Genomic DNA, 14,236 nt, shown 5'->3' with positions numbered 1-14,236 from the left:
CGTGCGTGCTGTTCGGATCGGCTGATCCGAACAGTACTCGCTCATCTCTAGTCATCAGTAAAAGTTCAGTGAGGGTTCGACAACTAGGACCCCCACCGACCAGATGTTACAGGGAGCTGCTGCTCTCATGGAGTGCCTTGATCACTTTACAATTTACATTGCACACGGTGGCTCAGTGGTTAGCACTGAAGCCTTGCTAGCGCTGGGTCCTGGTGTTCAAATCCCACCAAGGGCAAAAAAAAACATATGTAAGGAGTCTGTATGTTCTCCCCATGTTTGCGTGGATTTCCATCCCATATTCCAAAAAGACATACTGATAGGGAAAAATGTACATTGTGAGCTCTATGTGGGGCTCACAATCTACATTTAAAAAAATTCACATTGCACCACATTTGTTTCATAGTAGTCATGTGATGTCCCAAAAATTTTTGGGATTGTCTGAAAAAAATGAATGGGACGAGGTCATTTTTACATTGCACGGCCACTATGAAACAGGGTGTGTTGTAAATACGAAAGAGGTGACAGCACTTACATGAGGGCTTCAGCCACTCCAAACACCTGATCAGGAGTGGCCCTGGGTATTGGACTGATCTTTTATTGATGACCAATTCTGAAGATAGGCCAAAAAATAAAAAATAAAAATCAGTGTACAACTCTTCTAAGTATTTGGCTATGAGCTGATATATTCTTATAACTATATAACCATATAAAAAAAAATTAAGCATATCGGTTTACACATTGGCCTTTCTAGCATCCACAATAGGTTAATGTTTTCTGGTGCTGACTTTGTATCTTTACTGTATAGATTAAACAGAATGAACCAAGTCATCTCATTAGGCCATAGTATCTTTATTGTTAGCTAAATGAATGGGACTCAGTAGACAAGTAAATGCAATGGCTTTGTAGTCTTTAGAAAGTGGTGGGTACACCCCCATATCCAGAGATCAGGTAAGATACATACAAAGCCTCATATACTTAGCAGTGTATGTTTTTTTTTTGTCCTATCAGTACTAGAGATGAGCGAGTACTGTTCAGACCAGCCGATCCGAACAGCACGCTCGCATAGAAATGAATGGACGTAGCTGGCACACGGGGGGTTAAGTGGCCAGCCGCTGTCAAAGCGGAAGTACCAGGTGCATCCATTCATTTCTATGGAGCGTGCTGTTCGGATCGGCTGATTCGAACAGTACTCGCTCATCTCTAATCATTACATCTTTGGGATGTGGGAACTCCCATAGGAAACCCTTGCAAACACAGAGGGACATGCAAACTCCTTATAGATGTTGTCCTTGGTTGGATTTGAAGCCAGGACTCCAGCGCTAACCACTAAGTCATCATGCAGTATGTCTTTGGGGTTGGGAATATCCGTAAGAAACCCATGCAAACACAGGGAGAACATACAAACTCCTTGTAGATGTCCTTGGTTGGATTCGATCCCAGGATCCAATGCTGCAGTGCTAACCACTAACCACCGTGCTGCCTTTGGCTGTCAAATATTGTTACATCTGTTTGACACCTCTATTCTGTTAAACAGTTCAGAAAACTTAAAGGGGTATTTCATGTATACAGTAACTTTCTAAGGCCTGGACAACAGACTGTGACTAGTAAGATGCTTACAAAAAAATCTTTAAAATTCTGCAAAATTTTAATTTTTTTTTTTTTTTTTTGCAAAAATGTTTAACATTTAATTGTCTATATGGTCTTATTGACCTCTTGTTGGCCTGACGAAGATGCCAGGATGGCACATTGCCCATTCTTTTATCCTTGGTTTTGTGGAGTAAAGTATTTTACATTCATTAGTTGCATTGCCATTTATTTGCAATTCCTTGCAATAGCAGCGTTCAAGCGTTACCGTTTTTGTTGTTTTGATCTTTTTTAATTCTCTATATTATATACAGTATTATATAAAAAAAACTTTGTCACTAAATGATACAAAAAAATACTGTCAAATAAATAAATAAATAAATGAATGTGGCAGAAATCCATCTGAGGTTTTGGCTTCAATGTTGTGCAGTCATTGGCCGTCAGGGGTTGTAGGGATTCCAGTTGAATGTTGGTAATCCGGAGTGTGTAGATGTGCCCTGTTACATTTTCTTTAAAGAAGACCTTTCAACATCTGGGGCACATGCGGTTTAATACATCGCTAAAAAGCCGACCGTGCGCTGAATTCAGCACACTGTCGGCTTTCTCGGTCTGTGTCCCCGGTGAAGAGCTATCGGTGCCGGTACTGTAGCTCTTTACTGTCAGAAGGGCTTTTCTGACAGTCAGGAACGCCCTTCCTCACAGTAGCGCCTATAGTGCTGTATTGTGAGAGCGGAGAGGAACGCCCCCTCTCCTCCTGATAGTGCTCGTCCATAGACTAGTACTACGGGGCATTCCTCACTGATCAACATCCTCAGTGGGCGGTAAGCAACACCCCCTCTCACAGTACAGCGCTATAGACGTTACTGTGAGGAGGGGCCTTCCTAACTGACTGTCAGGAACGCCCTTCTGATGGTGAAGAGCTACGGTACCAGCACCGATAGCTCTTCACTGGGGGCACAGAACGGGAAAGCCGATAGTGCACTGTTGACTTTCTAGCGGTGTATTAAACCGCATGTGCCCCAGGTGGTAAAAGGTCCTCTTTAAGCTTTCTTAATATGAAACCAGCACCCCCACCCCTCCCGTTAATTCTGAGTATACTAATTTAGATTGATGAAAGATGAATACCATGTATTACCATGGACAGATAAAACGTCTTTTGCCTTGTTTATGACCTCTCCTTGCCTGCAGAGGAATGAGGCCATCCTGTGCTGCATTTCATGCTCTTTTGTATAGTAATCTGTGCAGTGAATTTTCTGTTCTCTGAACAAAATTCTCATTTGGATTTTTCTGTCTGGCAGGAGAGTACACCGTTATGACAACACATTTTCACTTGAAGCGAAAAATTGGTTATTTTGTGATTCAGACCTATCTCCCCTGCATCATGACAGTCATTTTGTCTCAGGTGTCATTCTGGCTGAACAGGGAGTCTGTGCCTGCAAGAACAGTCTTTGGTAAGTAATGTCACATAGTTATGGCATTATTATTGAAGTGCTTTACTTTTCCCATAGATAGACGGTGTATAATATCAGTCACATGTAATATGCAATTATAATCACAGCTACTAAGAGGATATTGCAGAAAATACATAAAGAAGATGTATTAGCATGCTGGACATATCTATTGTAGTAATTACTTGTATTTCTCTGGGAATAACAATCCTTTCTTAAGAATTCTGTCTTGTGCCATTCCTTGGTTAGTCCTTCTAGAAAATGTATATAGAAGAATCCGTGTAAGCAACAATTTTGGGAGGAGTTGGAAAAAAGTTAGCGCCTCTGACCTCAAAATAAAAGAACTAAGAATTTTAAAGGGATCCTATCATTAAAACTCAATTTTTTTCTGCCTACCACATAGAAATAGCCTTAAGAAAGGCTATTCTTCTCCTACCTTTACATGTCTTCTCCATGCCGCCGTTCGGTATTTAATCCGTTTTTCGTTGGTATGCAAATGAATTCTCTCGCAGCACTGGGGGCGGTTCCCAGCACTCAAACAGCACTGGGGGCGTCCCCAATGCTGTGAGAGAACTCTCCTGTGCCCCCTCCATCTTCTTGAGGAACCGGCCTCTTCAAGCGTCTTCTTCTGCCGGTAGCTTCAAACTTCTAGGGCGCATGCCCGCCGGCCACAAGAAAATGGCCGCTTACACAGTATTGTAAGTGCAAGAAAACTCCTTCTCATACCGACGAAAACCAGATTTTATACCGAATGGCAGCGCGGAGAAGACAACTAAAGGTAAGAGAAGAATAGCCTTTCTTAAGGCTATTCCTATGTGGTAGGCATAAAAAATTTAGTTTTTATGTTAGGATCCCTTTAATGATAATATACAATTATTAATATTGCATAATTAATTATAAGTGTAGTTAGTTCCATATTTGGCTACATGCTGCTTCTTAACGAATTTGAGGAGTTTTACTACTTCTGTCTGACCATTATCGTCAGTTCATCAGAAGGAGTCGGAGAAGGAATTGGCTTTGGAGTTGGGTTGTGGAAAAATGGAGGTGTCGAAGTTGGTGGTTTGACCGAACGACTCCACAGGCCTGGTTAACAGTTGAGGTTGTGGCACTACACAGTCTAACATGTAAAGTTCCAGTGTCATACTCTGCAGTGACACAACCCTTCGCCAATTTGAATGATTACATCCAGTTGCCAATTTATTCATAAACTACCAGGAGGAATAACAGAGGAACGTCACAACACCAAGGTCATATAAAAGATCCTTCATAATTACTTTATTGTGTGTAGTGCAAGAATTAACAAATACAAACAGACAGATCCTCTCCTCTTGGTCCTTCCTTCCAACCGCGACCAGGCTGTATAAACTACATCAGACCAAGCGAAGATCACTCCGCACAGAGAACTAATGATTATGATTATGAAGTCTTCCTTCTTTCTTCTTCTGTTCCTTAGCTGCTATGGACTCCTAGTATATCTTCTCTTCTCAGCATATGTGTGTCTACGTCTGTAATATATTACTGTGTATTATCCTGTACCTGTATTACTAGGCTGCTGTAACATACTGAAATTTCCGCACTGTGGGACTATTAAAGGATTATCTTATCTTATAATAGATAAGTAATGTAGAACATTTGGAATCTTTTGAATAAACAAGTACTAATATTTTTTCCTCCTATTTAATAAGATAAGATAATCCATTAATAGTCCCACCATGGAGAAATTCAGTGTGTTACAGCAGTATGGATAATACAGTAATATATTACAAGAAAGAACACATACAAGCTCATAGCAGATAGAAAAGATACTAGGAGTCATAGCAACTAAGAAGAAAAGAAAGACTTCAGGATCATTTAGTTCTCTGTGCGGAGTGATCTTCGCTTAGCCTGATGTTGATTATACAGCCTGACCGCGGTTGGGAGGAAGGATCTCTGATAACGCTCCTGTTTAACATGGAAGAAGAATTCAAAGCTTTTAATGGGATTCATAGAGAATATATAAATATATCACAAATATCAGATGTTTTCTATTTCACTTGTATAGTATAGATCCAATCAGGTCAGCTCAGATCACGTAGGCTTTTTGTATCTCTACTCTATGGACGTCTATAAGATTTTCTGTAGGTGTCTCATCCACCTGGCAGATGAAGATCTCCATGTACACACAATTTTTAAACCAGTCATGTTATAGAAAAAAATGGTTGCCAAGGAGCGGTTGGATATTTCCATTGCTGTAATCATCCTTTTTCTCCTCGCTCAATATGGAGGCGTCATAGTTACCTAGTGACAGCTCTAGCACTAGACAGCAATAGGAAATGTAAATTTTGCTATTGTAAGCTAATATAAATGCCATAGTATAGGAGAATAACTGAGCATGATCTACAATGATATGTTATTGTATTCACACTAAGCAATTATTTCAGTGAATTCTATGAAACATAAACAGCAACCACTTTTTATTACAATGATATTTTAGGTGCTTAAGTCTGCTATTTCTTAAACTTTTATAAGTGGTCTACCTGGAGCCACCACTAGAGGGCACTTAGGACCTTAAGGCTTACATGTTGGCCACCAGGAACCACCACTAGAGGGCGCTCAGGACATTAAGACTTACATGTTGGCTACTTGGAGCCACCACTAGAAGGCGCTTAAGAACTTAAGGTTTACATGTTGGCCACCAGGAGCCACCACTAGAGGACGCTCAGGACATTAAGGTTTACATGTTGGCTACCTGGATCCACCACTAGAGGGCGCTTAGGAACTTAACGCTTACATGTTGGCTATCTGGAGCCACCACTAGAGGGTGTTAGGACCTTAAGGCTTATATGTTAGCTACCTGGATCCACCACTAGAGGGTGCTTAGGACCTTAAGGCTTATATGTTAGCTACCTGGATCCACCACTAGAGGGTGCTTAGGACCTTAAGGCTTACATGTTGGCTACCTGGAGCCACCACTAGAGGGCGCTTAGGACCTTAAGGCTTATATGTTAGCTACCTGGAGCCACCACTAGAGGGCGCTTAGGACCTTAAGGCTTATATGTTAGCTACCTGGATCCACCACTAGAGGACACTCAGGATCTTAAGGCTTACTGTAATATTTTTTAGTTAATTTTGTAAACATTTTTTGGGTATAGTAACATGCATTACATTTGCTGCAGAAATATCTGCAACAGTCTCATTCATCATATGCTATGTTCGTCATATTGTACATTTTAAATGCTCAGTAATAAAGAAGGCCTCTCTTACCTCACACCGATGTGTCCACGTTTACGATGGCTCCGCTTTGGTGAAGGTTCACAATTTCTCACAATACAAAATCGAAACTGTTAGCAGAAACATGACAGGTTGCAGTTCACAATACAACCACTGGGTGGCAACAGATAAATACATATACGATAGGCATGTTATGTCAGACTATTGCAAAATCATGTGGCTTTTTTCAAAGTGGGTCAATTTATGCCCCTCATTTCAGGATAGCCAAGAAGAAAGTAGAGATAGGATTGCATGAAGTGAGAAGGTTTAAACAAGCTTTCTATCAGTTTGATCCTGATATTTATTTAAATGGATTAATAATTCTGGTGTTCAGTATTTCAATATATTTATTTCAAAAAACAGTTTTCTACCAGAATCATTTTGACTATGAATAGTTTTATATAGGTGTCAGATGCGATAGGCGCACCAACAAGTGGCCCGAGTCATTCACAGTTAATCTATTTGTACAGATACAGAATATAATTTAATCCGGAGATTTAATTTGAGTAATTTCCTACAATGTGTTGCCTTAGCTCTCCTCTTTGCTTGGCATACAGAGATAATGCAAGATGACCAGCTATACAAAAAAACAACACGTTTTCATGATATTCTGTCACAAGATATATAAGCTATAGGTTTATATGTGTGACAGGGCCACCTAGTGGTTGTGTTGTGAACTGCAGGCTACCACATGTTTTGCTCTTACGTTATATTGAAGTCGTTTCATGACAAATTAACGAAATTGAAGCTAAGGTTTGTGTGCAATTCTGAAAACATTTTATATAAGCTCTGCTTGCAAAATAAAAAAAGAAAAATGGTGTAGTCAATAAACTGACAAAATGTAGTAAAAGGAATTGTATTGTAGGGAATGGAGCACTTTCTGTAGAATTGCTTATACGGTAGGCAATCTGGATTATCATGATAATCTGGATCCGCTCTCCTTTAATCTTATAGATATTTTATTGTGAGATCAATCACATCTAAACATAAATTGAATTAATAAAGATTATTCTGTATCAGGAACATTTCATACAATATAGATAGGTGGATGGACGGATAGAGGGATAGATAGATAGATAGATAGATAGATAGATAGATAGATAGATAGATGATAGATAGATAGGAGATAGATAGATGATAGATAGATAGATAGATAGATAGATAGATAGATAGATAGATAGGAGATAGATAGATAGATGATAGATAGATAGATAGATAGATAGATAGATGATAGATAGATAGGAGATAGATAGATAGATAGATAGATAGATAGATGATAGATAGATAGATAGATAGATAGATAGATAGGAGATAGATAGATAGATAGATAGATAGATAGATGATAGATAGATAGATAGATAGATAGATAGATAGATAGATAGATAGACCATATGATCAAAAGTATCCGGACACCTGGCTGAGAATGACTTACAAGTTGGTGGCGCCCTCCATGGGTAATGCTGGATACAATATGGTGTTGGTCCACCCTTAGCCTTGATGACGGCTTCCACTCTCACAGGCAGACGTTCAATCAGGTGCTGGAAGGTTTCTTGGGGAATGGCAGCCCATTCTTCATGGAGTGCTGCACTGAGGAGAGGTATCGGTGTAGGTCGGTCAGGCCTGGCATCAAGTCGGCGTTCCAAAACATCCCAAAGGTGTTCTATAGGATTCAGGTCAGGACTGTGTGCAGGCCCGTCCATTACAGAGATGTTATTGTGGTGTAACCACTCCGCCACAGGCCGTGCAGTATGAACAGGAGCTCCATCGTGCTGTAAGATGCAATCGCCATCCCCGAATTGCTCTTCAACAGTGGGAAGCAAGAAGGTGTTTAATACATCAATGTAGGCCTGTGCTGTGATAGTGCCACGCAAAACAACAAGGGGTGCAAGCCCCCTCCATTACCGATAGAGGGCGCCACCAACTTGTAAGTCATTTTCAGCCAGGTGTCTGGATACTTTTGATCACGTAGTGTAGATAGATAGAGAGAGAGAGAGAGAGAGCGATAGATAGATAGATAGATAGATAGATAGATAGATGATAGATAGATAGATAGATAGATAGATAGATGATAGATAGATAGATCATATACTTTCTCAGTAACTTTCATTTCTCGCTATTTCCAGTACATCTCCTAAGTGTTACTTTGTATCTGTTTTTTGTAATGTTAGAAGAAATCCCAATGACTAGTAAAAGATATCTTTATAGCGACCGTATTACTGTGTATAAATACAGTACATGAGAGGACGGTACAGAGATCTGACAAAAAGCTGTGTCCACGGAAGCTCGGATGACCGGGGGGCGCTCATGAAATTTAATAGAAAATATTTTTACGGCCATCCAAGGAGGGGATTCTTCACTTTAACGGTAGTTTGTAGATTGTGGATTGTACAGCACGGGATATAGTAATGGCAGAGTAAAAAGATTGGAGGATTATATGGGCAACAGTTTCATAAAATCTAAGGCTCATAAATAGATTAGGGGAAATAATCCAGGATAGGTGATATGTTTAATTCATGATACAACTTCTTTATAACATCCCTCCAATTATAAAGCATCAATAAATAGTACATGCGGATATCAGAAACTTTGTAATCTACTTTACTTAAGAAATGTGTTTCCTTCTCAGTATATCAAACTGAGTTACTTTTTACATATAAGTCTATGGAGAGGGGGGAAGGGAGAAGGAGGATGCTGGAAAGGGCACACTTGGCTACACTGGGAATGAGGGAACCCCTTTTAGCACTGCCATGTTTCAAGAGACTCCACCTAGTGCTGCACAGAATGAGTAACTCTATTAACAGCCTCCTCCTCTGTCCTCCCCTCTCCATAGACTTCTGTATGTGAGCTAGCTACAGATTTTAACTTTTCTATGTAAACCACCATCTAGATTATCTTAGTATATATGTTTTATATAACCTGAAAAATATCACGTCTAAAATCTATTCTTCTATATCCAGCCTGACTACAGATCTGTCACTAGACTGAATACTTTTCTAAAATCTGTTGCGAACACAATAGATTTTCTATTCGAGATCAGCTCTCTTAACTTCCGCTATATCGGTAGTTGTACAATGGTACCACGAAGTGAGGGTCCTCTTCTGGGAGACATTGACACGCTATTTGATTTTTTGCTACCTTTACAAGGCTCAGAACTGGATCCTAAATCTAAGCAGACATATGGTCGAAGTGTTTGGGTAATGGACTTCTGATTTATTAGGCTGTAGACTGTATTTTCTGTGTAGAAAATTCAGAAGGAAACATTCTGTATGGACATTTATGAGGGCAATTTGTTGAAAGGCTCAACCATCAGCTTGACAGCAAAAGTTTAACGGTCCCATAGCACCCCCACAGGAGAAGTGATGCATTACATTGCTTATACTGAAATAGGCTGTCAATGTAATGTACTGTTAGAGATTGGGGTCATTTTTGAAGACTTTTGTCTCGTTACTCTTAGCTTATTTTGTACTTGGGCAAGAGTTATAAATCGTTTATGCCTTTTTTTGCCCCCCCCCCCAACGTAATACCGAACGCGTTAAAAAAAAGTGGTGAGCGATGAAAGCACACAGACCCAAGAGATTATAATGGGGCCCGGGGTTTTTCCACATGGTGTCCACACAAATCATGCGGAGAGGACAGTGGCTCTTAAAGTAGTTTTCTCTCCGCATGACTCAAGCAGACACCACGTGGAAAACATATGGACCGCATTATAGTCTATGGGGTCCATGTGCTTTCACTCCTCACCGCTTTTTAATGTGTTTTGTATTGTGTTCGGGGTGTTACAGGCACAAGACCCCTGAGTTATGTTCTCATAGGTAAATATCAGGCCTGGAGAAGTCACACACACAGCTGATGGTGTATCAAGTGAGTTCTAATTTTAATGGTGCAAAAAGGTAGTTTAAATACAATACAGACAAAAGCAGGTTGGACTATTCTAATAACATGATTGGTAGTTATGGATTGGATTGGATGATTGGATGTAGAGTTATAACATAAAATGTGGCACATGACTATTGGATAAGGCCTAATGTAATCTGCATCTCATTATTACTTTCTAAACTGGGATGACCTTTCTCATGAAATAACGAAGAATTTAAAATATTTATGTGTAAACCGACATCTTACACTAATTCTAGATGTATATATCAGGGCCAGAGAGATAATGATCACATGCTGGTCAGACCACTCCAACCTTGGGGCTAACGATTAATAGGCTATAGAACCTGTTTCTACACACCCTAAGTGACCTATTCAGAGGCCCTAAAGACAAACAGCTTTGATCTTTTGTATACAGCAACACGAACCCAGCCTAACTGGCTCCATCTCTGAGAGGGAGATAGAGAGATAGCGCAATCTCGGCCCCCACCATCTTATACTTAATTTTTCAAGAGATATTGTTGGCCCCCCAAGGGTGTCCCCAAGCGGACTCCCCGAACAGAACACTGAATGTAGATGTGAATCGGGCCTAAGGATAGGTCATCAATATCAGATTGGTAAGGGTTTAACAGCTAATGCCACTGATCCGCTGTTGATACACAGAAAATGGAGCAGGAAGCAGACAGCGCTCTATGTAGTGGCCGAACCAAGTCACGGCTGTTTAGTTCTCATTAAGTCCACCAAAAATACAATGCTCTTTTGCATTACAGTCATCAGGGTTGAATGGAGCGTTGGATACACATACATAAGGTTCCATATCCTCTATCTCTTCACATAGATGGATGTAGATGCAGCTCTCTATTAACCGGAACTGTAGGGGATCCCAACCTATGCATCTTGTGTTCCCTATCCTATGGGTAGAGGATACCTTTAATATGTGGTACAACCCCTTTAACAACAAATTTACTGTCTGTTTTCTTCAGTGACTTTTTTATACCCTCCAATCCAATCCAGAAAGCACAGACATTTGCAAAACCAACACGCTTAGCAGTGTAATTTTGCATTGTCATGTCCATTGTATCCAGCTGCTGCATTGTTTTCTTAGCACATGCAGACTTTGCTCTGGATATTGCTGATGTTGTTGTGCGCTGATAAATAGTCCCAGAGGTTGCCTTCAATGAAATCTCTCACCACACATTAAGATTCTTCCCGTGTTTTGACTTTTATTGGAAATGTTGTCCAGACAGTGAAAAAGCAAAAAGTGTTTGTTTCACTTATTAAAATATATTCTTGAAAAGCTCTTGAGGATGTAACAGTTCCACCCCTCGGGGATATGTGTCAGAATAAATAATATGTAGAGAGAGTTCAGTTTATATCATATGTACTGTATATATCATGGGAAGAAAAAATAGACATTTCACATATTTAAAATAAGCCTAAAGCAAAGCGTAAATGAGATACAAAATAGCAAACACGTTCCGTAATGAAAGATTGTTGCTCAACAACCACGTTGTGATAAAGCTATTTGGGACAATTTAGCTACGTAAAGTAATGAGACAATGTAAAATACAACGTGACAGCTATCGCAGTTCTGTTAGGTTTCATCTGTATGTATAGATAATATAATTATAAAATAACACTGAATGGAAATGAAGGAAAATAAAATCACAAAATCAGACAGAAAAGGCAGGTACAGTAAAGTGTTCTGAATTTACCATATGTAACAGCTATAACAGGTCTCTCATCCAACATAGTCACAATCACACATGCACTATGTGATCAAAAGTATCCAGACACCTGGCTGAAAATGACTTACAAGTTCGTGGCGCCCCTTGGGACCTGAGACAGAGACCAAGCTTTCAGACACTGGGCAGCACATTTCTCTCTAGAATCCCTTGATAGTCTTGAGATTTCATTGTACCCTGCACAGATTCAAGACACCCTGTGTCATATGCAGCAAAGAAGCCCCAAAGCATAACAGAGTCTCCTCCATGTTTCCCAGTAGGGACAGTGTTCTTTTCAAGATATGCTTCATTTTTCCATCGGTGAACATAGAGCTGATGTGCCTTCGATTTTTGTCTTATCTGTCCATAGGACATTCTTTCAGAATCTTTGTGGATTGTCAACATATAATTTGGATATTATTACTTTTGTCATCTATAAGTCATTTCTATGACATTGTGCGTTTTTCTTTCATTAAACGAGGGCGACTAACAATTTTGTCCACGTGTGTATATAAATTCAGAGCAGCACTATGTAACAGTCTTTACCAGAGATCCGGTATATGATCTCACTCAGACCAAAAACCAAGGGATAAAAGAGGCAGCAAGCCAAAATATTGGAAAAAATATAAAGATATGGGTTTATTCCTAAAGCAACATTTCAGTCCTTAGGGATAGAGGACATTTCTCTTTAGATATATAAAACTCAGCGCCGCACCTCCCATGAGGCGACCTGAAGCAACCGCTTCAGGTGGCGCTATGCCAGGGCCCCGGGGAGGGAGGCATTTTTTGCTGACCTAAGCCAGTCCAGGACAAGCTGTAGATTGGGGAGGCCGCTGGAACAGCGCTGCTCCAGTGGCCGCCCCTCACGCTCAGGCAGAGGGCTGGTCCTCTCCGTGCCTGCTCTCTGCCTGCTAAAGACGCTCGCTCCGCTTGGCCCCACCCCCTTCCGCGTGACCCCGCCCCCTCCTCCGGGGGAAGGGGAGCGGCTTTCTGACGTCTGCTTCAGGCAGCAGAAAGCCATGGTTCACCCCTGATAAAACTCAACCAGATATTTGAGAAACTGCAAAAATCATTATACTTCAGAAGTGGCAAAAGTTTACAATGCAAAAATTCACAAAACCAAAAAACGTGTGCTTGTATCCATGGGTGAAAGGAAAAAGAAGCATAACCTAGTGTATCGAACACAAACCAAAAATCTAGAAACAAACAAAAGAAGGATTAAGGGAGTCATCCTTTTCCTAATATTGATGCCCAACCTTACCTGAGTCACACTGTCTATGAACAGCTGATATGCGGCTGTCGGGTCTTCCAGTATCTAATATTGATGGCCATCAACATTGCAAAGTAGTTAACCCCTTGAAACTAGCAGATGTTGGTGACAATGACACAGAGGAGACCCAACCTACTCCTTCAGAGGTTCCAACCTTAGCAAAAAAGGAGACATCTGATTGGACTCCTCCCAATGGACACAATATACATCTGGATAATTACATAGATTGCTTCAGACACATGGTCAAATCAACTATACTGGATACAGACAAAAGATGGCCATCTAACATCAGTGCCCAGGAAAGAACGGCCATACAATCCCTGAGAAATAACAAAGACATCATCATTAAACCAGCGGACAAAGGTGGTGCTATAGTCATGATGAACACATCAGACTACATACAGGAAGCACACAGACAACTGACAGACACACACTACTACTCCAAGTTGGATTCAGACCCCACAGTGGAATATTCAAAAAAACTAAAAAAGATGATCTCCGGCCTATCTGATGGAGCAATAAGCCTAAGCGACCTCATACCAGCAAGTCCAAGGACGGGGATCTTTTATATGCTTACAAAACTGCACAAACCTGGGAACCCAGGGAGACCGATCATTTCATGTGTTGGGACTCTCACTGGACAGATTTCTGAATGGGTGGAGGGCATCCTCAAACCCTTAGTGAAGGATACAGCCAGCAACCTTCAGGTTACACAGATCTATTAAATAAATTATCCACTATAGGTCCCCTTCCAGATGGAACCATCCTGGCCACCATGGATGTAGAATCCCTGTACTCTAACATCCCTCACCAGGACGGTGTAAACGCCTGCCAGTTTTTTATGGAAAAGCAAGGTATGAATGCTGAAGCTGTGGTGAAACTCACAAAATTCATCCTCACTCACAATTACTTCTCCTTTGGTGACTGCATCTATTTACAGCAGACTGGCACTGCAATGGGGAGCAAAATGGCGCCACAGTACGCTAATCTCTTCATGGCAAAGCTTGAGAGCGATTTCCTATCCACCTGCACAACCAGGCCTTTGGCCTAGTATCGCTTTATTGATGATATCCTAATCCTTTGGACTG

General features: G+C 40.7%; 1 protein-coding gene across 1 annotated transcript in view; it reads left to right on the top strand.

Annotated features, from left to right (window-relative positions):
• Nucleotides 1-14,236, top strand: part of GABRA2 (gamma-aminobutyric acid type A receptor subunit alpha2) — a 147,771-nt gene that overhangs the window by 113,594 nt on the left and 19,941 nt on the right. Inside the window, exon 8 of the mRNA XM_075261618.1 lies at nt 2,883-3,035. Coding sequence (XP_075117719.1) covers nt 2,883-3,035 — 153 coding nt within the window. The remainder of the gene's footprint in view (nt 1-2,882; nt 3,036-14,236) is intronic.

Source organism: Leptodactylus fuscus, chromosome 1, assembly GCF_031893055.1.
Source record: "Leptodactylus fuscus isolate aLepFus1 chromosome 1, aLepFus1.hap2, whole genome shotgun sequence".
Classification (NCBI taxonomy): Eukaryota; Metazoa; Chordata; class Amphibia; order Anura; family Leptodactylidae; genus Leptodactylus; species Leptodactylus fuscus.
The sequence above is the reverse complement of the archived record's forward strand: the minus strand, read 5'-3'. Positions and strand labels throughout refer to the sequence as shown.